We start from the raw sequence: 24,743 nt of genomic DNA, 5'->3' as shown, positions 1-24,743 counted from the left end.
TCATTTTTTTCTAATGTTCTAATGAATATAGTGTTATAAGAATGATATAACCGAATGATTATGTATATTTGTGTTGCTTATGTATAAATATTACACCATTTTTAACTAATTCGTAATTTTAGATTAGACTAACAAAATGAATTTTTCATATGTAATTATTTTAGAATATATAGATAAAACAATCCACAAATCCAAACACAAACTAAATAATGAATGATGTTTCGTTGAATTACACATTGTAATTACTAATAGTTCTTGATCTCCCTATGACTAATTCTTACTTAATCTTCCTTTTTGGAACTCTTTCACCATTTTCCCAGAGGTGTTTTCTTTCTTTCAAGCTCGGACAATAACCAATTATTTATTAAATTGTATATCTAAATTTAAAAATGCTATCATATACATGTTACCTTAAAAATATTTACAAATAACAAAATCTAAGATGATGTTTCCACCTCAATTTTTTTTCCTTTTTTCTTCAGTGTATTCAACATTTTTTTCATTGTATTTGCCTTCTTCAACTTCTTCTTATTTTTCTTAGTCTTCTTCTTTTAATGTTCTTCATCCTCATCTTTTTTTTTTTTAACCTTCTCCACCATCTTCGTCTTCTCTGACATCTTATTCTTCTTCTTTTTCTTCCGTCGTTTTCCTTTTCTTCTATGTATTCTATTTTATTTTCTACTTTTTCTACATCACCTATATCTTTTAGTTTTAATTTCTTCCTCATATTTTTCTTAATTGTTTTTGTTGTTTCTAAATTTTTTCTTTTTCATTGTCTTTGTCTTCTTCTTCTTTTCTTTTGGTTTTTATTATCCTTTTCTTCATTCTCTTCATTCATCGCATTTATCTCTCTGCCTTCTTCGATTTTCATATATCTAACTTTTTTTTGCTCCTTCCCTTTGGTCACTTTCTCATAATTTTTACTTTTATTTTATTTTTATGATTCCTTCATCATTTTTAATGTCTTTGTTCTCATACTTTCTGAATTTTTCTTCCTTGTTTTATCTTCTTATTATGTTTTTTTGAACATATTTTGCAAATAAACCAATCAAAATTTATTGTTCTCGTCAGTATTCATTTTGGTTATATATATAATTTTTGAATTCGTTCGGTATCACATAGATCATGTGATTGAGAAAAAAAAATAAATAGTACTTAAAGTTTCAAAACCACTCATTTCTAACCCATTATCATTATCGATTGGGTACAAAGTATTTTGGTAATTATTAAGACTCCAAAATAATTCATGTCATCAGCATCAACCAAGTCTCCCCTTGTTCTTTTTACTCATACTCTATCATTCTTCCCTTTTCCACATAATTGTTCTTCGTCTTCTTCTTTTTCGTCTTCTTTACCTTTGATTTTTCTTCTTCCTTGTGTTTTCCTTATGTTTCTTTATTGTCTTAAACTTTTACTTCTTTTTCTTTATTTTTTCCATATCCTCTGAATGCTTATCAGATATGAGATCTCTTCTTTCATGCGATCAAAATCTCACATGTATTGTAAAAAGATACAATTGGCGCTTCTAATTTTTTTTTTCGGCGGAATGAAATTGACATGTTCTTTATTTGGAGTATGATGAGACCCAAAAACTATGTATTTTCTTTTGCCTAGAGTCTCATGCATTTGCAGCATTTCCCTTAGATCCTGTGTACACAAAATATCATTAGAATTGCATCCATAAAATAGGAACCGCACTAAGTATCTTCAAAAAATATATACCAGACGATAATGTGGTAAAACACGAATTTCACATGGAGTTGCATAAGTCTAAAGCATGCGTGAGAGTCTGCATTTGCTATAGATTCCACAACTCCCTTCACTGCACTATTTGCGTGGTTCATCTCATCTGTATGTTGAACAGATAAATAAATAAAAATTATATACAGATATATGTGTGTGTGTGTGTGTATGAAAAGTATCTATAACATAAAAAGTTTTATAGAATTTAATGAATTGAGAAAGTAGAGCAGCAAACATCACTTTTATCTTTGGTTAGTCTCATCCACTTTCCAGCCATCTATCTTTAAACCCTACGGGTCTATATATTTTGAACTACCCATGTCAAAAAGCATCAACTTTCCCTCATTTGGCACAACTATGATCAACAAAAAGAAACAATTAATTACTTTTAAATTGTAGTAGACATAAATTTATAAAGCTAAATATGCTTCCATTCATTATTAAAAACCATGCAGGGGAGCTTCTTTCATTGCAAAGTGTGCCCATTACTTCAGGCCTAGCGTTGTATTATTTGTGAGTGGATTCAAAACAAGAGTGGTTTTGTGCTCAAATGAACTTTATGGAAAGAGACTGATAAATGTACAATAGAAGTAGCTCATAGAGCTTTATTAAATGCAAGAAAGTAAATGAAAGTAAGAAGCTTTAAACTGTAAACAAGATCAAGTAGATTTTGTTAATACCATATAGATTGAAGAAGGAGAGTTATCTCGAAACAACTCTCAAGGTTACAATACGAGTTCTATTAAGAAAAGAATTTACACTACTTGCTTAAATCCTAAACACATGGGCTAATAAACTTCTCATGAGATACTATCTTGGGCTTCTTACGGATCCTCTTATCTATATATTTATTTGTGTAGTGATTTGCTTACATGTCGCGCTCACAGCGATTTTCACAGTATTTCAATTACGTATCAGTTCTAAAATGAGTTTCGGTTGACATTTTTACCCCATTTATCAATTATGTTTTTTTTTTTTATTGGTTCTTATCTGATGATGTGTTAAAAATAATTTAAAACAAACCATTCTAAATTATTGTGGTTTAATGTTTTATTTTGCTGTCAAATCAAACCGTTTCTTTTATAAAACCGAAATTTAGTAAAAATTTAATAAAAAATTAAAAAATTATATTTTTATTTGTGTAGTAATTTGCTTACGTGTCGCACTCACAGCGATTTTTCATAGTGTTTCGTTTACGTGTCAGCTCCAGAATGAGTTTCGGCTGCAAAAAGACATTTTTACCCCATTTACTAATTATGTGTCATTTTTTATTGGTTCTTATCTAATGATGTGTTAAAAATAACTTAAAACAAACTGTTCTAAATTATTGTGATTTAATGTTTTATTTCGCTGTCAAATCAAATCATTTCTAAAATTTTATAAAACCAAAATTTAGTAAAAATTAACAAAAAATTAAAATTCTATATTTTTGTGTAGTGATTTGCTTACATGTCGCGTTATGTGTCGCGCTCACAGCGATTTTCAGTGTTTCTTTTACGCATCAGCGCCAAAATGAGATTCAGCTGCAAAAAAAAAAATATTTTTACTTCATTTACTGATTATGTGTCATTTTTTATTGATCTTATCTGATGATGTGTTAAAAATAACTTAAAACAAAATGTCCTAAATTATTATGGTTTAATGCTTTATTTCGCTGTCAAATCAAACTGTTTCTAAACTTTTATAAAACCGAAATTTATTAAAAATTTAACAAAAAATAATCAATAAATAGAATGTCTAATGGTATGATGGTATTTGTGATCTATAAATATGTGCATGATTTCTCTCTAATTCTCTCACACCTTTTCTAAATTGTTTAACTTTTCGTTCTTTTTCAAATAAGTTCGTACAGTACTTCAAAAAACTAGGTACGTCTTAAATACAATGATAAAAAAGAAATTAAACTATTTAAACTAAATGATTTGAATACTAATATGTTTTATCTACATTCTTCTATACTGTTTTCACGATCATATCTTCAAATATTAAAATGTAAAAAATATAATAAACAAATATACTCAATAATAAATAAAAAACAAATGGTTTCAAATTATTATTAGATTCTCAAACAATAAAATGAAAAATTATATGTCCACGCAAGACATGGACAAGTTCACTAGTTATTAATTAACTACGAAAATTTTTGAATACATTATCCGTTTATGACCCCATAATTTTTGTTTACTTGCAAAGCAAGCTCATTGAAATCTACATGAACACATTCATGAAACACTCTTCATCAACAAGCGATTCACAAGACCTCTTACACATAACACGGCTTGATTCATACAGTGTCTGTTCTGCACATAACATGCCAATATACTTTCAGAAACACTCACTCCTTAGCAACACAAACGACCTGTTTACCAATATTTTTACCGGAAAACAGTCCGACAAGTGCAGCTGGAGCGAGCTCAAGGCCTTCACACATATCTTCGATGTACACAATCTTCCCTTCCTTGTAATATCCTTTGACATGTTCAAGAAACTGTGGGAAAATATGGAGGTAATCGCTCTGTAAAAACCCTTCTAATCTTACGCGTTTGGGGATCGCATTGTACAGATTGTTGATTCCTTGCGATGAGCTTGAGAGGCTTTGCAAAGACACCATTCCACAGAGCGCAATTCTTCCACGGACCTTCATGTTAAGGAGCGCTGCATCAAGCATGGATCCACCCACGTTATCAAAGTAGATATTGATCCCTTCAGGGAAATACCTGTTAGTAAGAATGAAACATTTCAGCATGATGTTTGCAAAACCCACAAGCATTTTATGATAAATCTAAAGGGCATAATCACAGAATCTTACTATTCCCAAAACACTAATTCAAGCTGAACCTTACAATATACTTACCTCTTCAAAGCAGCATCAAGATCAGTCTGTTCCTTGTAGTTAAAGGCTTCATCAAACCCGAGCTTGTCTTTAAGAAGATCAACCTGAAATTATGTCCCACATAAGTTACAGACCTATCATTAAAGAAACAAAATCAAGAATGGTTACTATATATTAAGTTTTGAGACAAATCAATCATATAAACCTTTTGTTCACTACCGGCGCTCCCAACAACGTAGCAGCCGTGCAACTTAGCAAGCTGACCAACAAGTTGTCCTACAGCTCCTGAAGCTGCAGAAACTAAAACACTTTCCCCTTTCTTGGGAGAGCATATCTCGTAAAACCCTGCATATGCTGTAAATCCAGCCATCCCTGTAAAAAGTAACCGATACCAAGATTATACAAACTGTTTTATCAAACAAAATGATTGATTCCTCTTTGGCTAAACAATGGGTCGTACCAAAAAGCCCAAGATGATAAGAAAGTGGAATGCCATCGTCTAACTGAATCTTTCTCAACTGCAGCTCATTTGAGCTACGAAGAAGACTGTATTCTTCCCAACCAGTAATCCCGGAGATTATGTCGCCGGACTTGTAATTAGCGTCATCAGAATCTATCACCCTTGCTAAACCGAACCCTTCAATACGCTGCATCAAGATTTGAAAACTATAAGTCACTTAAGGCTGTTTATTTGACACAAATGTGTAGCAGTGAAAACTCAAGAAACATGTTATCTTCAAAAGAAATGTAAAACCATTGACCAACAAAAGTAGACACATTTTAAGAACTACGCAGCAAAACATCGAACACTTGTTCTGCAAAATTACTCTTTTACAGGAAAACAACGTTCGTCACCCCACATTTGAGCTCCCAAAAGAGCAAAAATTACCCAGAAGACCAAATCACAGCTTCGATTGCCAAAAAGACAGAAAACAAAAATCAAATTTTGGGAAAAATCGAGTTTGTGCAATCTATACTTGACATGTTAAGAGTCTTCAAAAGAATGTGAAACAATTCACCAAGAAAAGTAGACACAAGGAACTACGAAGCAGATCTGTATACATTCGTTAGTTCGGGCAAAACATCGAACACTTGGTTCGCAAAATTCTTGCATTACACTTAAGAAATAACATTCTTCACCCAAATTTGAGCACCCAAAAAGAGCAAAAAAATACCAAATCACAGATTCATTTGCCACAGCACAGAAAAAAAAATCAAAAATTGAGTAAAATCGAGTTTGTGTAATCTATACTTGACCAGGAACAAAAGGCGGGAGGTAGGAACCGTGAAAGTCGCGCATACGACCTCTCATGTAAGGATCACAAGACAAGTATAGATTTTTAACGAGGAAACAAGAGGACCCTTTTGGTGCCTTAAGCTCAATTGTCTCTCCGAGCTTCACTACCAAATCTGTTTCTGTAGGAATGCCATCTACATACTTCTTCAGTATCACTTTCTTGTTCTCCACCACAGCAACTTCTTCCATTTTTTTTTTCTTTGCAAGAATCGTTTGATAATACGAGTCAGTGATGGAGAGGAAGATCAGTTTCAAATTTGCAATAGTTTGGTTGTTTAGACAAGAGTTTGGTTTTCGCACCAAAAAAAAAAAAGACGAGAGTTTGGTAAGACGAGTGTTTCTCGTTTGTCTGTCCGTGGAGGACTAATACTTTTAGTTTGATGAGGTGACAAGAGTTTGGTACATTAAATTACTTCAAACTAAAAGTAATTAAAAACAATTTTCTAAAATGGCACCCTTTTATTATGTTTTTGTTTCTAAGCTAGCTCCATATATTTAAATTTTAATAATAGCATAAGTGTAATTATTGCATATATTTATATGTATATACATTTTCTTATATTATATTATATAAGGAGTAAGAGAGAAGAGAATAGAGGATGAGTGGAGGAGATACACAAAACATGGCAAACTCTCGTATTTATACAAGAGTAAGTTGGTAAAGTATAAGGGGTAGGTGGTGACATATGGATAATTATTATCTTTATCTTATTTTATAACACTCGTCTTTATTATCCATTACCGTTGATATATTGCATACTGCCTCATTAAAACCTAGTTATGGAAAAATTTATTTAGGACAAAAACCATAATAAGGGAAAAAGAGTGCAGTACTGGTCTCCTTAGAAAATATACATAATCTTCTTTTCCTTTGAACACTTAGATGATATAATCTCTCCCTTGGATAGATGAGTCTGGACTTCTACGCCATTTGGATATCTATCATTTGCGTATTCTTCGATGTTTTGTTAAAAAGTTCAGCATAAAAAAACGGGTGGGACAAAAACCATGGTGAGGAAAAAAGAGTGCATTTATGCATATCATTATACTTCTTCTTTCAGAAGTATTCCTTTTTAGAGATCTATATTTTGTGTGTTTCTTGCTGCCTCGTTAAAAATCTTTTCATGGAAAATTTCATTGGAACAAAACCATGATAAGGGAAAAAGAGTGCAGGCACGCTCGTCTTCTAGACGAATTTCTTTATATGGTTCTTATGGAACCCATTAATATATGTCTTCTGAACATATATCTTTATTTGGTTCTTCAGAAACATTTTCACAAATATCTTCGGGACATCTTTATTCGGTTCTTCTGGAACTTTTTTACAAATGTCATCAGGATATTTCTCGATATGGTTTTTTGGAACCTTTTCACTAAAAAAGGGATTTTTATCTTACAAGTCCATCGGCCTCCCGCGCTTTAATTGAACCTGTAGTTCATTTTCTTTATTCTCATCAATAAATTGTTCCGGATGGAGCATTAGCAGCGGAGATATATGATTTTCTCACCCATTTTATATCTTTGAACGCATCAAGTAACTGATTTGTTGCAAATGTATAAATTTATGAACTCCACCTCAGGTTTATCGGTAAGAGGATCAAGATAAGCCAAAGTTTATATACACTTTTGTGTTATCTTTTGCTAATTCTCTAGATCCTCCCCCTTAACGCAGGGAATTCATTTTCACCAAAGTGGGGATCGGCAAAACATGCCGTAAACATATCTCCAGTTACCGGTTCAAGATATCACCTCTGGAATAGTCCTTTTTCTTATACTACCCGAGAAAACTCTTCAGGAGTTTTGATGATCATCATTCTTTATTTCAATCGAGTAGTGTTCCCGGGAACAGAATTCTAATATAATCCTTTAGTGATTAATTCCTCTAGAGGTTAATCTTTGGTTCCACCTTTTATAATGACATGGTGAATCGAGATCTCTTATCATCGATTCATTCAGGTATCTAATTTTATTTCAAACCATATCAACAATCTCTTCAGGAGATTAATCCTCTTTTGCTCCTTTTCTTTTAAGGATTTGGAACAAAAGTAGTCTATCATATTTCTACGTGTCATAGACTCAGAAGACCGTCTTTCAGAGACTTCTATTTTAAGTGGAGCTCAGCTGGGATGTGAGGTTTTTTTTTTCACTCAATATGAACTTCAGGTTCATATGAGGATCCATAATAATAATTAATCTCCTGACATCTCATCCATCAGTTGTTTACTGCATGCAACACTGTATGTTCTTTGCAATAACATGGAGATCACCATAACTAGTTTTGCAATCCCTTGGATTTTCTTTATTTTAAGCTCATTTTGAGTGCGAACATAATCTTCTGGATGTTCAGCTTACTCTTGATGTGTGATTCTTTAATTCTCCCCCTCGAGATGATGACACTTTTAAGGTTTATCCATCTCGAATTCAATCCCACTCTTGGACCAACACATATCCAATGAGCTTTTAAAAAAATGGTGATCCATCCATGGATGCTTTTAGGACATGCGATAGTTGAAAAAGCTTCTGGTTTTTCAACATGTATCCTCAATGATCTTATATCATTGGAACTATCGGGATGGCATAACCGGTTTATTCAATTAGTAAACTTCAGGTTTACTTTTGTATATACTTTTGCCATATTTCCTTTATTATCACATATATGCATGTCACCATCGTTTGCTCTTGTGAAGCATTTTTAGCTCTTCCGGAGCTTCTAGCTCTTCCGGAGCTTCTAGCTCTTCCGGAGCTTAACTTTTTTCGGAGCTTCTAGCTCTTACGGAGCTTTTAGCTCTCCCGGAACTTCTAGCTCTTGCTTTTAGCTCTTCTGGAGTTTCTAGCTCTTATGGGGCTTTTAGCTATTATGGAGCTTTTAGCTCTTCCGGAGCTTTCAAATTTTTTTAGCTCTTCTGGAGCTTTTAATTTTCAGATCTTTTTAGCTCTTCCGGAAGTTTTGACTTTTAAAGACATGGTTCGATGTCTTTAATCCATAACTAGATTCTCACCCGCCCATTGGTGGGCAGGCGTGATTGTTTTTGTTTTATATATTTAATTAATAGAGTAATTGAACAAAATCTAAACAATTATAAAATGATTTTGATTATGAGTAAATGCAAAAAAAAGTACGGAATATGTGAATGTATATTAAGTTTTGACTTTGTTTGAGGATAATATTGATATGACAGCTCCATTAAGGTTGTGCACACATGAAAAGGCTCGTGATAGTTTTACAGATGTTAAGCAATCAAAGTTTATCACATTTTTGACCAACCCTTTGTTATATTATAATGAAAGCCCAAACTTTATCAATTATATAAAGCAAAATAATGGTATGCCCAATAAACCGATGAATTAATTAGATATAAAATGCAAATGTATATATAAAATGGGACAAATTCGTTCACAATTTTAAAAATGATACACCATCAAAGCTCACTACCTTAGCAATTATAGAGTGTAAAGCATTGTAAAAGCCCAAAAAATCGAATTGTTAAGAAAACTGTAAATTTAAGTGTTGACAAAGTATGTCCTTTTTTTTGGCAAATACAAGATAATATCCTTTCATTTAATAATGTATATCTAATAATGATAAAATTAATCTAGTTAATAAGTTAATTTCCATATTTTTATTACACGATTCACTATAATTTATTAACCATCATTTAGATATGAAAATAAAATATGTTTACGTATATAAATAAACAACCATTGTAAAAAATAAAACAAAAATTAATAAGTTCAAGATATTAGATTCATTACATAAATGTAAATAGTAGGACATATCTCCTTTGAACAAAAATGTGTTATAGTTTAGACCGGTTTCATCTGCACATCTTAATTTTCTGGTTTGATATTTGACTTCTTGTCGGCCAAAACGAACCTGTTGATATAAATATGACTAGTTAGAAACTATAAATTATGATTTCATTTAACAATAAAGATAACACGGCTTACATGTACGCAAACTCTTGAATTTCAGTAATCTCTGGGTTAGAAAGAAATCCAGACCAACCTACTCCGTTTCTGACAATGGGTTCACCTACGAAGAAAAATATAATTGTAGCATTTGACACTGTTATATACTTTGGTAGAAGTTCAAATACCAAATTCAATAATAATATACATAGGGTATCTAACCTTTATAGAGACCAAGTCTCCACTCAGTTAACAGAACGAAAATGCGATCAGTCTTTCTCGATTTCTAGGAATTATCGAAACAAATTGTGCAGTTATCAAACACAAAACATTTGATAACAATATCCCTAAATATCAAAGTAAACATAACAACAATGAATAATACTTATAAAAATGAATTTGCATAACATATAGGAATACACTTACTAGAGATCTCTTATATGAAATTCAAGAAATTTCTTTGGCTGAATTCTTGAAATGGAGTCAAAGTCATTGCCCATGGATATTTCACCAACAAAAATCGATCACACTAACCAAGTCTATTTTTAAAAAAGAATGGAAGTTAAAATAACATTATAATTCTCTAACAAATAATGGACTAAATATTATTAAGAAAAATTAAATCAAATAAATCAATAAGGAAACCAAAATATTACCAACAGGAAAGACAGGATCCATTTTTTTCAATATTGATTTCTTCAAAGCTTTCTTCTACACTGTTTTTGCTTTCTTTAATTATGTCTGAGTAATTACTTTTAATTTGGGTTTAAGAGATTAATCGATGGGGATTTATATGTTCGATGAGGATTGCATGAGCTATTAAGCCAAATCTTAGAACTCTTTCTTCGAAACTTATTTTTAATGCATTAGAGTAGCATCATGAACTATAATATAATTTAGGTACTTAGTGCTGCGAGATTTTTTATTATCTACCTGATATAGTTTGAAAAGAGCAATTCTGCCATAGGAGACGAAAGCTACCTATAGGTGATTTGTGAATGTAGATTAGTCTTGTTCAAACTATTATGTGCACTTATTATCGGCGCCAGAGATGAAAGCTACTGGTTAGGGTTGTGGTTGGCAGTTGGTTATGATCATGAGAATGACTTAGTAATACAACTGTGCTCAAATTCTAAGAGTTTTAGCTAGGATCTTTTTATTTGCTTTTTAGCATGTTTTGAATCGATCATACCACAAATATATCCTGACAATTCAGCGCCATTTTTCTCTAGTCTTTCACCAATTTTTTAAAAGCAATCTTACTTTTATTTTCTTAGTTTCTTATTTTTTAAGCTATTTTTTTCCGTTTAGTTTAGGATTTACCTTTTTCGTGACACCAAAAACCCTTTAAATACAATTAGTTCTAAACTTCGTTACTCAATCGCTTTCAAAAGGTTAAGAACTTGATTCCCTGTAGATTCGATCTCTAAGTACTACAATTGACCAGTTGTGCACTTGCAGCTTCATTTTTTTTAGTAAGGGTAAAAATTGTTCTCTACACACCACGCACACATCAAATATTTGGCGCCGTTTCCGGGGAAATAACGTTTTCTCTTCAGCAAAACTCTAGAAGGTTAGTAAATCGACTCTAGAACATCACTTTGCTACTGATTTTCGGTTTTGTTTTTCGTTGTTTCAGGGCTTTGAAGCAATATATCCACCTATGGACCGAGATCACTACTATGAGGAAGGTTTCTACATTACTCTTCAAGCCACTTAACGCAGAGAATCACACTATTGTGATTTCCACTACATTTTCGGAACCATCAACCCTATGGACGCCGCGAGCTTCCTTCATACTGAGATGGTCCTTATGCATCTCCCATGGTCAACCCTAGACCATATGTTCAATGTCGCCCTCATCAGATTCTGAGCCAACAAGATGAGAACATGTAGATCAGTAATCGTTTGGAGCAATTTGAAGCCACATTCAAGCAGTTCACCAATCTTTGAGGAAACAAGGACGTGTAGCATATCTAGAGAAAAACTTATTGAGTTTAACAAATTTGTGAAGTCGATCCCTGTCTACAAAGGTTTTGATGATGTTTGGAAGCTAGGTTTCCTCCAAGTTTTCTCTAGATACATCAAGGAGACTAAGAAAAACATTCACACCTATTTCATAAGAGCCAGACGCATGGCCTTCTCTAAAACATCACCTGAAGCTACAATCTATGGGATCCATCTTCAAAATCCTAAAGAACGCAGTGACTACACCAACAAAATCAACAAAGAGAAGCTAGAAAAGTTCAACTTGGTGGTTCGAAGTTTACCTCAAAGAATCACCTTTGCTAAAGCCTGCAAGAACTACATGATTGGCCACTTCTTTTGTGAAACTAAGGAGTCTATTCCTAAGATAGAAGATTTCTTCATGCAAGCAAGGCAAGGAAAAACGGTTTACACTCTTCACGAGATCCAAGACCAAGGCCAATTCCTCATTACTTGTGGAATTCATGGAGTTCAATTCACTGATGTCCTTTATGACTCCATAGCTTGTCTTAACATAATCACCAAAGCAACTGCAATATGTCTTGGCATTAAAAACGTGCACAGGACAAGGCTGAAGATACGCATGGAAGACAACCCTTGTGTCTCACCAAAAGGAGTTGTCTATGATATGCCTGTAAGGATTGGAGATTACGTAGCCCCAGTCGATTTCTACATAGTCAAGAAGCCCAAAAATGACTCAACACCGGTGATACTTGGATGGCCATTCTTAGCCACAGCTGGCGCCATCATGGACTAGCCAAACCGAAGTATTTCTTTTGCTAATGTCGACAAAGATGTCTTCTACACTGATGTCCCTTACAAGATCAAGGGATCGAGTCATTTCAAGCCACAAGATCTGAAATCCGGTTAAGAATGGAGTGATGGAGAAATAAATGAGGAGAAAAAAGAGAAGCAAAGAGGACTTGTTGCAAAATATCTATTATATTAAAACAGAAGCACATTTAGTACTTGCTTCCAAACACTCCTAATTTTTTTTTAAGTGTTTAAAAATAATTTTAAAAATTATTTATATTTAATTTCGAAAATTAGTTATTAATTTAAATATTTTTAGAGTTCCTTAAATATAGGTAATTTAGATTTGATTTGATTTGATTAAAAATAATAAATCAGATATTAATTTAGATTTGATTTAAAGATTCTAATTTATATAATTTCTATACTATTAAACATTTTTATCAAAAATATCTAAAATTTTTGGAAAAAAAATTCACATATGAAAAATAATGGTCATATTTGAAATATAAAATATTTATAATGATGTAAATGATATGATATTTATGTTGCTTATATAATATATTTACGATTATGATTTATTTACAAATTAATAATAAAATAATAAGTAAAATTCAAATGTATAATTTAAATATTAAAAATATATTTTTTAAAATTCATAGAACTAAAAATATATATAAAAAACCGGGTTAAAAATATTTTGGTAACTAAAATCACTAATTTTGAATTATACATGTATATCAAAAATATATTTTTCATACAAAATCAAAACATAAAAAATTAAAAATTATTGCATACACTATAATGTTGTTTGAAAAACCAGCTGTACACTCCCTTCGTTGATTAAATTATAGAAAACTATAATGCTAAATAATACTGTTAATACATCTCCAACTTTTAACAAATAATTATATTATACGGTAATATGAACGAAAAAGTTAGAATTATGTTTTTATAATAGTTCATTATGAATTCATATTAGTGGATGGGTTGAAATTATATTTTTATAATTATAATTAATTTTAATACTATAAAAATATATCTAAACACAAAAATCAATATTTTCACTTATTAAAAAATATATTTATAAAAATAATTATATCTAAACTCAAAAACACAAATTATATTATAAAATTCGTTAAACAATAAAAAATATTCCCGTGCGGATGCACGGGGTTAGAATCTAGTTGTCTTTTAAAGACTAAGCTCACCTTAGAAACAAAGTCGAGCTAAACAACTTAAAACAGAAGCGCTTAATGAGAGACAATCCATTCAGGTATGTTTTCCTTTAAGTTTTTCTTTCTTTTTATATTGATATTTTTCTTTTTCTTAGTTTCATGTGTTCCTATAAATGAAAAAAACAAAAATAAATCGGTAAAACGAAAAGATCAAAAAGAGTTTTAGTTTTAGTGGTTTTAAACTACTCGGCCTAGCAGAAATCGAGGAGAAGAAGGACTTGGCAGCAAGAAGATTGGTCGCGGTTGTGATCAACCGGACCGCAGCCAAGACGCCATCGACCGCGGCACCGAGTTCCTAGCTGCACCTGAACCCTTGTCCCCGTGGTCATCCTCCACCGGACTGCGGGTGAGCTCCGTCCCGCCTTGACCATTTTTTTTCCATCCGGCCTCAACCACCACATCCCGTCCCACCTCGACCATCTTGAATATGGTCAATATTTTTGGTTTGTTAAACCATAAGTTGGTTTTAAAAGTTGGTACTCCAATTATGCTTCTGAAAAGTTTGTAGTCTGCACATGGTGCGAACCCCTTAGCTAGTTTTCTTATCTAGCAAAATCTGTAAACTTTCCTTTGTAATGATTTTTTTCTTATAATTTAGTGGGGATATGTGCATATTCTATCCATTCACTTGATCCGCCATTGCGGCCAACACGCAAACCTTTTGCTAGTGTCCCTTGCACCTAGTTTTAGACTTTGAGTTTTAGACTTGCTACATTCTTTCTCGTTGTTAACCTCCTCTTAATTTAAGAGTAGGTGTAGCCCCAAACATATGTTTCAGTAAGAAAACAAATCGTGATTAACAACACATAGGATTTTACCTATAACAAATCTAATGATTTATTGTTTCCTTTGAATTTATCTCAACCAACAATTCAACAATAATCTCCGCATTAACATGAGATTTCTTCTGATTTTCTCATTGACGTATTACAAACCACAATCCAACATTTCATAAGGAGAAACAATCACTTACTAAAAGAGAGAAAAGTTTGTAAAAGAAAGTTAGTAAATTTCCAAAAACCCAGAACTTCCATGGTTTATAGGAGAAAAAAAAGTATATATAAGAAGATCCCATGAAAAATCTTCCAAATGATTCTCGGTTTCATCCTTACTCTTATTCTTCTATAGCTTGTATTAAACCATGATACTTTGTGACTTGTCTTAAACTACATTTAGAGAACTTTGACCTAAGACTAACTAAAGCAGGGTTAACGATGCTATTCAGTTATTAGCTAGTGTAATTGAAACAGAAACTAGACCTTTGGCATGTGTCCATTTCCAAAGGATACCCGAATGAATATAAAATTGATACGATAAGAGAATCAATTATAGTGTTCCTAAAATATGTACAAAGCCTTTAGAGTTTCATATTTATTTAATTGCTTAACCTTAGAAACCAACCAATTAATGATCGTGTTAGTTTACAGTTAACATTTGAATTTACAAACAAATTATATACGTTCTAGATAAAAAAATCTTATTTCTTCTAGCAATCATTTTAAGAAGATAAACCAGATCTAAATTATTCAGTTTTTGTAGAGCACAAACATGATTAAATATTAGATCTCAAAATTGAAAGTAAACTTACATCAAGTAATAGATTTTCTTATGTCTAAGTTACGTTCATAATCATAATCATCATGGACCATAGTCCTTAAGTGAACACATACTTTAAAGAATCGAAAGCTGATATCAATTCTTTAATGTCTTTTATTTTTTCTTATTTTTATTTAAATGCTTTGATTTTCTTCTGATTTTATTTTAAATTGATATTTGATTTATAATGAAATATAGACACTATATGTATAGGGATTTATATATCCATATTCCATACGACAACGTTTAATCTAGGTTATTTTGTATCCTATATAAAAGTCTTAAAATCTAAGATTATCTATGTAGTTCTCATTTTCCGCTTCTCTCTCCCTCATCATGGACCATAGTCCTTAAGTGAACACATACTTTAAAGAATAGAAAGCTGATATCAATTCTTTAATGTCTTTTATTTTATTTTTTTATTTAAATGCTTTGATTTTCTTCTGATTTTATTTTAAATTGATATTTGATTTATAATGAAATATAGACACTATATCTATAAGGATCTATATATCCATATTCTAAACGACAACGTTTAATCTTGGTTATTTTGTACCCTATATAAAGGTCTTAAAATCTAAGATTATTTATGTAGTTTTCATTTCGGTCTCTCTCTCCCTCCTCCTCCCTCCTCCCCCCAAAAAAAGAGGCAACAAAATCGAAAAAAAAAGCCAAAAGTGCCAATTATATGATATATGAATTCATTTGAAATTGTGATTATATGAAAGCAGAGATCTCATATCCGATGAAGATTCACAAAATGTCTTATTTTTTTTTTAAGATTCTTATTTTCATTTGATTAATAAAGCTTTCAAATATATGAATAATGTTTTGGTGTTCGCATGTTATCAATTCTTTGATCATCTCTCTTTTTCATATTCTTTTGTATTCCTCGTTATTTTTATTGTTATTTGTTTTAGCTTAGATACATTAGATCTATATATGAAAACGTGTGATAAGAAAATATCATTTAAACTTCATATGAGTTCTTTTACAGAAGATTTGTTTTCCAGATTTCCAAGAAACAATGCTATCACTACTATGTTTCTTTGTCAATAAAATCTTGATTGATTATAGGGAAAAGAAAAAATCTCTCAGCTTAAGTATTTTTATAAAATGACATTATTTTTTCAACATTATTTTATTTTATTTGATTTGTAACTAAGTTTAATTTTTATATGACGGGATGGATATTCTTTGATTTATTTAGTTTGTTTCTATCAAGTCATTTGGTTAAATATTTGAAACTTTTTTCTTCATATATGGTAATTTTGAATTTATATTAGGTTATGGATTCACAAAATTCTTTATATTCATTTATGATTTTTGTTTTTTGGATGTAGGCTTTGATATGTTCTGTGAGAATGTGTACACAAATTTGAGTGCGTAAAGGAAGACCTTGAAGCCAACCATACAAATAAAAAATGTAAGTATAGAAAGGGATTTAAAAGGTCTTATTCAATCTAATTTCAAGTTTTAAATTACATATATTTTTCACCCTGTTCCCATCAATGGTTTTCTTAAATAAAGTCTATATACATATTTTGTTTTGTATGAGCATGTTTTTTCATTTCAATTTTCTTGTTTTATTGTTAGTAATATTTTTTAAAATTCATGACTATCCTATATATAAAAATGATAATAAATAAACAATTTTTTGAAAACAAAATAGGTGAAACTAACAAAGAATATGAGAGACATACATTGTTTTGTAGTTCGACAACGAACTGTTATTGAAAACATTTTTTAAAACATTAGTTAGTGCTAAATCTCAATGTTAATGAACATAATGTTGTATCTCCTTATAATCTCCCCAATTATTTTTAACTCATTATAAGATCCATAAGATTAACAATACTAATTGTCATAAAAAGGGGATTACCAATATTAATCACTAGTGATGGGTATAGAAACGAGGGCATATGTTTTATAATATCTCCTTAAACTTAATGTTTTTATAAAAAGTATTCTATAATTCTAATTTATATTTTTAATAATTTTCTATGAAAGCTTATAAATTTTCTTGTATTATATTAAATATATTTAAATGGATGTTAAAACTATGAAAAAATTGGTAAAAACATTTTTATAAAACTTAATATTTAATTGTATAGCTCCTTAGTCTTAATTATATAATATAATTAACAAAGAAGTTTTTAAAACAATGCCTATTTATCATTTTTGGTATTACATAACTAATACGTCTTAATAGAAAAAACATAAATTTTGTCTAAAAAAATTCAAAGATAAAGTATCCTCACACATCATATAATTGTGAGGAAATATAGAATTAGAAAATAAAAATGTTGTTACAAAAAGATTACAAAATAAAATTGCATTCGAAAACAAAACAAAAGTCTAGTTAAATAAAAATGCAACTAATGCAAAAGTCTAGTTAAATAAAAATGCAACTAATGCAAAAGTCTAGTTAAATAAAAATGCAAAAGTCTAGTTAAATTCGAAAACAAAATGTTGTTACTCTCTTTTTTTGTGTGCAGTTGATTATATATTAACCTAGGATTAAAACAAAATAATGCATGGAGCTCTTAACCAAAAAAATTAGTTTCTCGATTATTTCTTCTTGATAAATAATTGATTAAAATTTCTAGTAAAAGATATTGTAGATGGGTGGAATCGTAGAGGATACTATGAACTATGAAGCTCCTTCGAATGGGCTTTCGAAATTGTTGGAGGTGGGCTTATCACCCCCAATTAGCTAGGCCAATCTTGGACAATAAAGCCCATAGATCAAGTCAACCAAAAACCCAGCCAAAGTCAACGAGTCCGGTCATGGTTCCGCCAAATCGTCATCATTACGACGCCGATCTACAGTGCGTCAAGCCGAGCAGAACCTAACACGTGTAAGGGCAGTTCGTCTACAGTAGCCTAAGCACGCAAGTAGCTCGGCGAAGGACCATCATCACACGCTGCGGAGTGGTTCGGATGCGCGGCTCGAGACGCCATACCCGCGAGATGCGCTGAAGCTGCCACGTCGACCCGATTTGGAGGAAACTCGTCTCCCAACTCCTGCTATAAATACTCCTCATAAATCATTTATGAGAGGATCCGAAAAATTTATTACTCTCTCTCTACTTTAATACACTTGTCTCTCTACCGAGCTCGCTGTAACGATAATAAAAGCACCGAACTGGACCTGCTACAGACTTAGTTCGAAACACCAGTTGTTATCTCCTTGCAAACACCCCTTACGTTTCCGAGCTGACACTTTCTCTTCCCCCTTAACTAAATCACTCTTATTATACGAAAATCTCACCCCGAAATCATCTCTAATCATTCTCATCATCTGTTAAACGTACTTAGTGATCTAGAGGATCAACAATTGGCGCTAGAAGGAGGGGGGTTTAGAGATTTTCTACACGCACAAGAGAGATTTGGAAATGGCAGGAACACTGCCCTCAACCTCAGGAATGTCAAAATCATCACCAGTGACAGCCAAGTCGACAACCACGACACCCGCAGCGCTCACGCCGCCCTCGTCGGTTGTCCACCTTAAGGAGGCCGCCATACCAATAGAGACCGGAGTGCCTGCACCGCAGCTACCAGCACCGCCGCTCCCCTTGGAGTCCGAACTAGAAAGTAGCACTCCCCGTCAAATCCTGGAGCCAATGGCGTTACCCGCGAGTCCGAGAAATGCCACCCTACAGGCCCCAGCCGAAAGGACCACTCCGGCAAGCGGAGACCACGCCATGGCTCCTCTTCTCCATTCCTTGCTCGACCGAATGGACGAAATGACCCGCCAAACTGATCGGAGATTCGCCGAGCTCACGGCAGGGCGCGGAGCCCACGCAAACCAACCAGAGAATCCTAGGTCCTCGGTTGTGCACGACCTCGAGGAAGCCCACCGCTCAGAAGTGCTACTCTTGCAAAGGAACCTCTTCGGCGACTCACCAACCGAGTCAGCCGGACCAAGTTGGAGATCCGCCCAGTTGGCAAATCGCTCGGCCGAAATGCGCCCTCAGCATTCTAGCTCGGAGGCGTTTCGAAAGATGGCCGCAGAGCGAGACCGCGATGCGGAGATCGAGGCCATCAAGGCGAAAATTCGCGAAATGAACTCCAAGGTCCACCGAGCCACGAGTTCAGCCCCCGAAATAGATCGTGTCCTGCAGGAGACGCAAAACACACCGTTCACGCACCGAATTGCCTCCACCCCTTTCCGCCACATCAGCAAAGTGAAGCTCCCACCTTACGCCGGAGATACTGATCCCATGCAGTATCTAACGGCATTCACCATTGCCATGGGACAAGCTCACTTCACGCCCGAAGAGCGCGAGGCCAGACACTGCCAACTCTTCGTGGAAAACCTGGTCGGCCCTGCCCTGACTTGGTTCTCCAGGCTGGAGACGCACTCGATCGATAGCTTCAAGGCGCTCTCGACCGCCTTCCTCAAACATTATTCCATATTTATCCAGCGTTCTGCTTCAACCGCCGATCTCTGGGCCTTGTGATCATAAACCTGAAAACAAAGACAGAGCTTGAAAGGTGATCAGTAAAACAAAATAAACTTGATCTCAAAAACTATATCAGAAACTAATGCTAACAATCCCCACACAATATGGCAACAGCGCCAATTGATAACTAAGGTTTTTAAAGCCTTAGATGGGTTATCAATCCCCTTGTCAAAGTAGTATAAGGGGTGTCAATCCATATGTGTGGTAGTTAGGCACTAATTTATGTGATAGGTTCTTAAGTCAAGTAATCAAAGATGAGTTTTGTGAAACCAGCAACAAGAAAGCATAAAACAAGAAACAAACAAGCTATGATTAATGAACTAAGCAAGCAAAGAAAACAAGATGATGGTGATTAAGCAAATGATAAAAGCTAAACCTCTAGATGTGATCATTGATTAGGGTGCTTTAGATATTGAATCATGATGCTAAGAACATAATGCAACACTTGCTACTCTTTAGTCTAGGCTTCTTAATCAGATTAATTCATTCCCATGACAATAATCCCTTTGCAAATCACTTAATCAAGTCTAACAACCATTAGATATAATCAAGCAATCAGCAAGCATAATGCATCAAGCCTAATAAGTGACCAAACAATCTCTCAACCAAGACGTATTAAAGTGAGAGAAAATGTGAATTCAAGCGGGAAATAACAAACGCATTTCAACTTAGAACTCTAATCTAGACTAATCCTCTCATGAAGGCATTAATCTCTACACTAATCCACTTTCAAACCAAATCATCATTTGTGAAATATGAATCAATGAGCATTAAGAAACAGTTCTAATATGTCATTCATGCATTTAACAAATCATTCCCATGATGAAAAAGGCATAAACCCTTAAGTTAGCTCATTCAGGCATTTCATCAAACACTTTTGGTGCATGAAATGCCTATGAACCCAGATTTCACTTTCCCAAGGAAATCTGGCATTAGGAGCAACTAACTAAGGAAATGGAATGAAAATCTAAACCCTAAACATCACCAATCAAACATCTAAGCACCCTAATCTACACACCTAGAAGTTTAAAAGATGACTACTCACTAATCATGAAGAACACATCTAATCTTTTGCAAGAGATGATGTTAATCATGATTAGAAGTAGAAATGAGATGATGAGATGATAAGAAACAGACTTGGAATGATCAAATCCCTTCAGATATCTCTTAATCAAAAACGTTTTTACACTAAAAAGGAAAGAAAACTAGAGAGAAAACTAAGTAGAAGATAACCTGTCTAGGGTTTTTCTCCAAAAAAACTATATATACCTAGTGCTAATGGACCGGGTCAGCCCAGGACAAACTGGGTACTGACCCGGCTCAGTTGGGTCAAGTGGAAATCCTGCGGGTCAGTCCAGTATGTCCCAGGTCGCACACCTAAGTCGCAGTAGATGAAGAACTTGTCTTGTGAGACTTAAATCGCTTTGTCTTAGCCGCACGCCCAAGTAGGAGTGTTTTGCGAGTCTTGCTGCGGCTTAATCTTCTTCTTCTTCAACTCGCAGGACCAAGGAGGTTTCTGGGGAATGTATATGTGCGACTTGGTCATCCCTAGTCCCAGGTCGCAGGCTCAAGTCGGAGTAAATTGCGAATGATCATGCGGCTTGGTTCCAGTGTCTCCCAGGTAGCATGCCCAAGTCGCAGTATTGTGGACTTAGCAATTTTCTTGCTCGGGAGCCTCAGACCTCATCCATTGATAGCTTACCCGCACTTCTCAACTCGCAGCATCAATTTCCAGGCATTCGTCTTCTGGCTTGCGAGTTAACCAAGTCGCAAGACCATCTCGCAGCATTCAGAGCAGCTTGGACCACTTCGTATTCCGGAGAGTGTAACTTCTAAGATAATTGTCCGAATTGAGTGATTTTGGTTGCAGATGACAGAGGGCTCATTTATCCCCAACTTTGGTGAAGGAAGCCACGGTGCTTGGGAAGTGGAAGGCTTCCTGGAGGGCACATCTTTGCAGTGCATTTACACGACCAGAGAGAGGCGTCTAGACATGTGTCCATTCCGGAGACCGTATCTTCCTGCTCATAGCTCCGAATCGAATGATCTTGGACGTTCTGGAAAGAAGACTCAATTGTCTCTGATTATCATGAAGACCCCGGAAACTGAATCGGCCTGGAAGTACACCGTCCTTCGCATTCTTCAGAACTGATCTGCTTGGTCCGGAACAGCTGCGAGACAGGGGTTCCTTCCGACGAGCTTAACTCTCTGCTCACGCGTCCGAATTCCACGATTCCACTTTCTATGAGACCGTAATCCAATCCTCTCCAACCTCTATGAAGCACCCGACATCTGAATCGGACCGGAAGGTTCCCCAGACAGGCGATCATTCAGGAATATCGGATTGCTCTGGAATGAGTGCGAGACCTGTTCGTCTTACGATTACAATATCTTTCAGCTCCGTGGTCCAAATTCCTTGATTCCAACTGTTATGAACTCTTGACTCAATTATCTCCAACTTTTATGAAGACTCCGACAGCTAAATCTGACCGGAAGGTTCCCCGGACAGGCGATTTCGGAAACGTGTCTGCACCCGGAGATTTTGGCCGAGAGACTTGACCGCGGTACGTGTTTTTGGCCGAGAAAGCTACCCGCGGGAAGGATTTTGGTCGAGAACCTTCGACCTTCAGTACACCATTTTGCCGAGAAACCCAAAATCGCTCCTTTTCACCATTTTTGATCATTCCAACTCCATTTCTTCATCTGAATCACATCATCCACTCAAAATTGGCTCCAAAAGCACCTGTTTAACACTCCAAAACATGCAAAACTCTCTTGGACCTAATGCAATCTCCTAAGTCCTAAAACAATGCCTAAAGACCTAAAATACATGCAAATGAGACATGATTTTGACTAGAATATGTACATTAAATGATGCAATTTATGAATATATCAACTCCCCCACACTTATCCTTTGCTTGTCCTCAAGCAAAAAGAACAAATGAGAGAGAGAGGTTGAATGCATTGGGAGTTCATATTTCCTTTGAAAGAGAAAAGTGACAACTAAGAGAATTCAAGTTCATGCTCAATATGCAATGCAAGACCATACTCTGATGTAACAACTCAACAGTAATCTCCACAAGTTCTCTTATTCCTCAACTCTTTGACATTCATTAAGCTCTTTACCAAGTGGATCAAATGATGCAATGTTCAAACAAGCAAAGTTTGGCTAGGGTGAGGTAATGAGACTAAAATGATCTCATCAGCGCCTGAGTGGGTTCAATGCAGCAAGGGGATCTCTCTATGAATGATCAAACTTTGGCAGAATGCTAAAGGTAAAAAGCAACCTATGCATACAAGGGCAAGGACTCATCCCACCCCACACTCTACTCAAAGCATTCTCACTTGCTCAACCTCTCAAGAACCTCACTTTCCACACTCATTTTCCTCTCACTAGGGGACTCACTTTTCATTTTCACACTCAAGTCTGGGAGTTCAAACTTTACATAGCTCTTTTTCACTTTCTTTTGTAACTTCTAGCCTCTTTTTCTTTCTTTTTAAAACATTTGAGCTCTTGGGCTTCTTTTCTTTTCTTTTCATTTAGAGGCTAGACTTTTTCTTTTCAAAACACTAGAGCTCACTTTCTTTGACTCAAAACTCCAAGACTGATTTCTTTTCTTTTTATATCCCCTAGTTCTCACCATTCTCCTTTTATTTCCACTCATCTCTCCTTTTTCCATTCACCAACAAATATTCCCCCACACTTAGTTCTCACCAAATCTCTCAGCTCCTTGATGATGGAACTTAACACTCAATGAGACTTGCCCTTGTCGCTCTAAACCTAACACTTTCTGCTAAGTTTGATCCAAGGTGGCCTTTCAATCACACACAAACATTTGGCTTGAAGGAAGGATGGGTTCAAGGTGAGGAAAACTGATCCAGAAGTGGACTCAGCTATTTGAGCTAAGGAAGAGGGTGGTAAAAACAGGATTCTAGCTCAAATATGTATATAGGTATCCACAAGCTTATTCAAACAATGCATCACAAGATAATTTCAAGTCAAGTTCAAGGTTTTCACTTATTAGAGTTGAGTTCAATTCAAACTTGCTTCTCAGATTCAAATCATTTCAAGCCTTGCAAGCAAAGAAGTCATTTCACAAGCATATTTAATCCAAATTCTCAAAGTGATGTACTCTCAAGGAAAGAACCTATCATTACTCCCATTTGCATAGGATGTAAACCTATATGAAAATGCAAACTAGACTCAACCTAAAATGTGAATGCAACTACATGAGCATTTTTTGTGAAAATGTTTTCAGATTTTTCCATTTTTTTGGTTTTTATATGCACTTAGATGAATGCAAAATGAGACTCAAAGTGAAAAGGAAAATAAGATCAGAATAAACATTATTAGTAAACACAAAACCCCTCCCCCACACTTAAATAACACAGTCCCTTGTGTTATAAAAGCATGAGAAAGGGAAAAAAAAATCAAACATGAAATGCAAAAGATAAAGAAAAATGCTAAATGCTCATGTACAAGTGTATGGAGTGATACCTGGTGTGGTTCTTGTGCAAAAGGGGAGTGAGTATCTGCACCAGATGAGGCCAGACACCACTGGAGATGGGTTTGGCTTGGCCTGAACTCCCTTGCTGCGGCCTGGTCTTGTGTTTCCCAGGTAGCACACCTAAGCCGCAGGGTTTTTTTTTACTTAGAAAATTGGCCAATCTTCTTATGCTGCTACCTGGTTTCTCTTTTCCCAGCTAGCACACCTAACTTGGAGTGTTTTGCGAATGGATGTGCGGGTTGGCTTCTCTTGTTTCTAGGCCGCAGCACCAGGTAGCAGAGTTTGGGACTTAGAACTCTTGGCCTGTTCTTCTTTTGCTGCGGCCTGGACATCTTTCACTAGGTAGCATGCCCAGGCCGGAGTAAATTGCGAGTCCTGCTGCGGCCTGGGCTCTTCTTGATCCAAACCGCA

The 24,743-nt window shown here is 34.6% G+C and overlaps 1 protein-coding gene across 1 annotated transcript; it reads right to left on the bottom strand.

The window, feature by feature from the left end:
- Positions 1 to 3,903: 3,903 nt before the first annotated feature.
- On the bottom strand, positions 3,904 to 6,165 carry LOC18009422 (2-alkenal reductase (NADP(+)-dependent)). The gene is made up of 5 exons (XM_024151882.1): positions 5,829 to 6,165; positions 5,037 to 5,223; positions 4,782 to 4,948; positions 4,598 to 4,680; positions 3,904 to 4,460 (listed from the first exon to the last, which is right to left on the bottom strand). The coding sequence occupies exons 1-5, from the start codon at positions 6,060 to 6,062 to the stop codon at positions 4,079 to 4,081; spliced, it is 1,053 nt and encodes a 350-aa protein (XP_024007650.1). The 5' UTR covers positions 6,063 to 6,165; the 3' UTR covers positions 3,904 to 4,078.
- Positions 6,166 to 24,743: the final 18,578 nt, after the last annotated feature.

Source organism: Eutrema salsugineum, unplaced genomic scaffold (genome assembly GCF_000478725.1).
Source record: "Eutrema salsugineum unplaced genomic scaffold, Eutsalg1_0 scaffold_9, whole genome shotgun sequence".
In the NCBI taxonomy this organism is placed as follows: domain Eukaryota; kingdom Viridiplantae; phylum Streptophyta; class Magnoliopsida; order Brassicales; family Brassicaceae; genus Eutrema; species Eutrema salsugineum.
The sequence above is the reverse complement of the archived record's forward strand: the minus strand, read 5'-3'. Positions and strand labels throughout refer to the sequence as shown.

Coding starts and splice junctions, on each gene's coding strand:
- LOC18009422 (XM_024151882.1), bottom strand. CDS start 6,062: ATGGAAGAAGTTGCTGTGGTGGAGAACAAGAAAGTGATACTGAAGAAG. Junction 4,681..4,781: donor GCGCCGGTAGTGAACAAAAG/GTTTATATGATT, acceptor ACATAATTTCAG/GTTGATCTTCTTAAAGACAA. Junction 4,461..4,597: donor CTTGATGCTGCTTTGAAGAG/GTAAGTATATTG, acceptor TCTTACTAACAG/GTATTTCCCTGAAGGGATCA.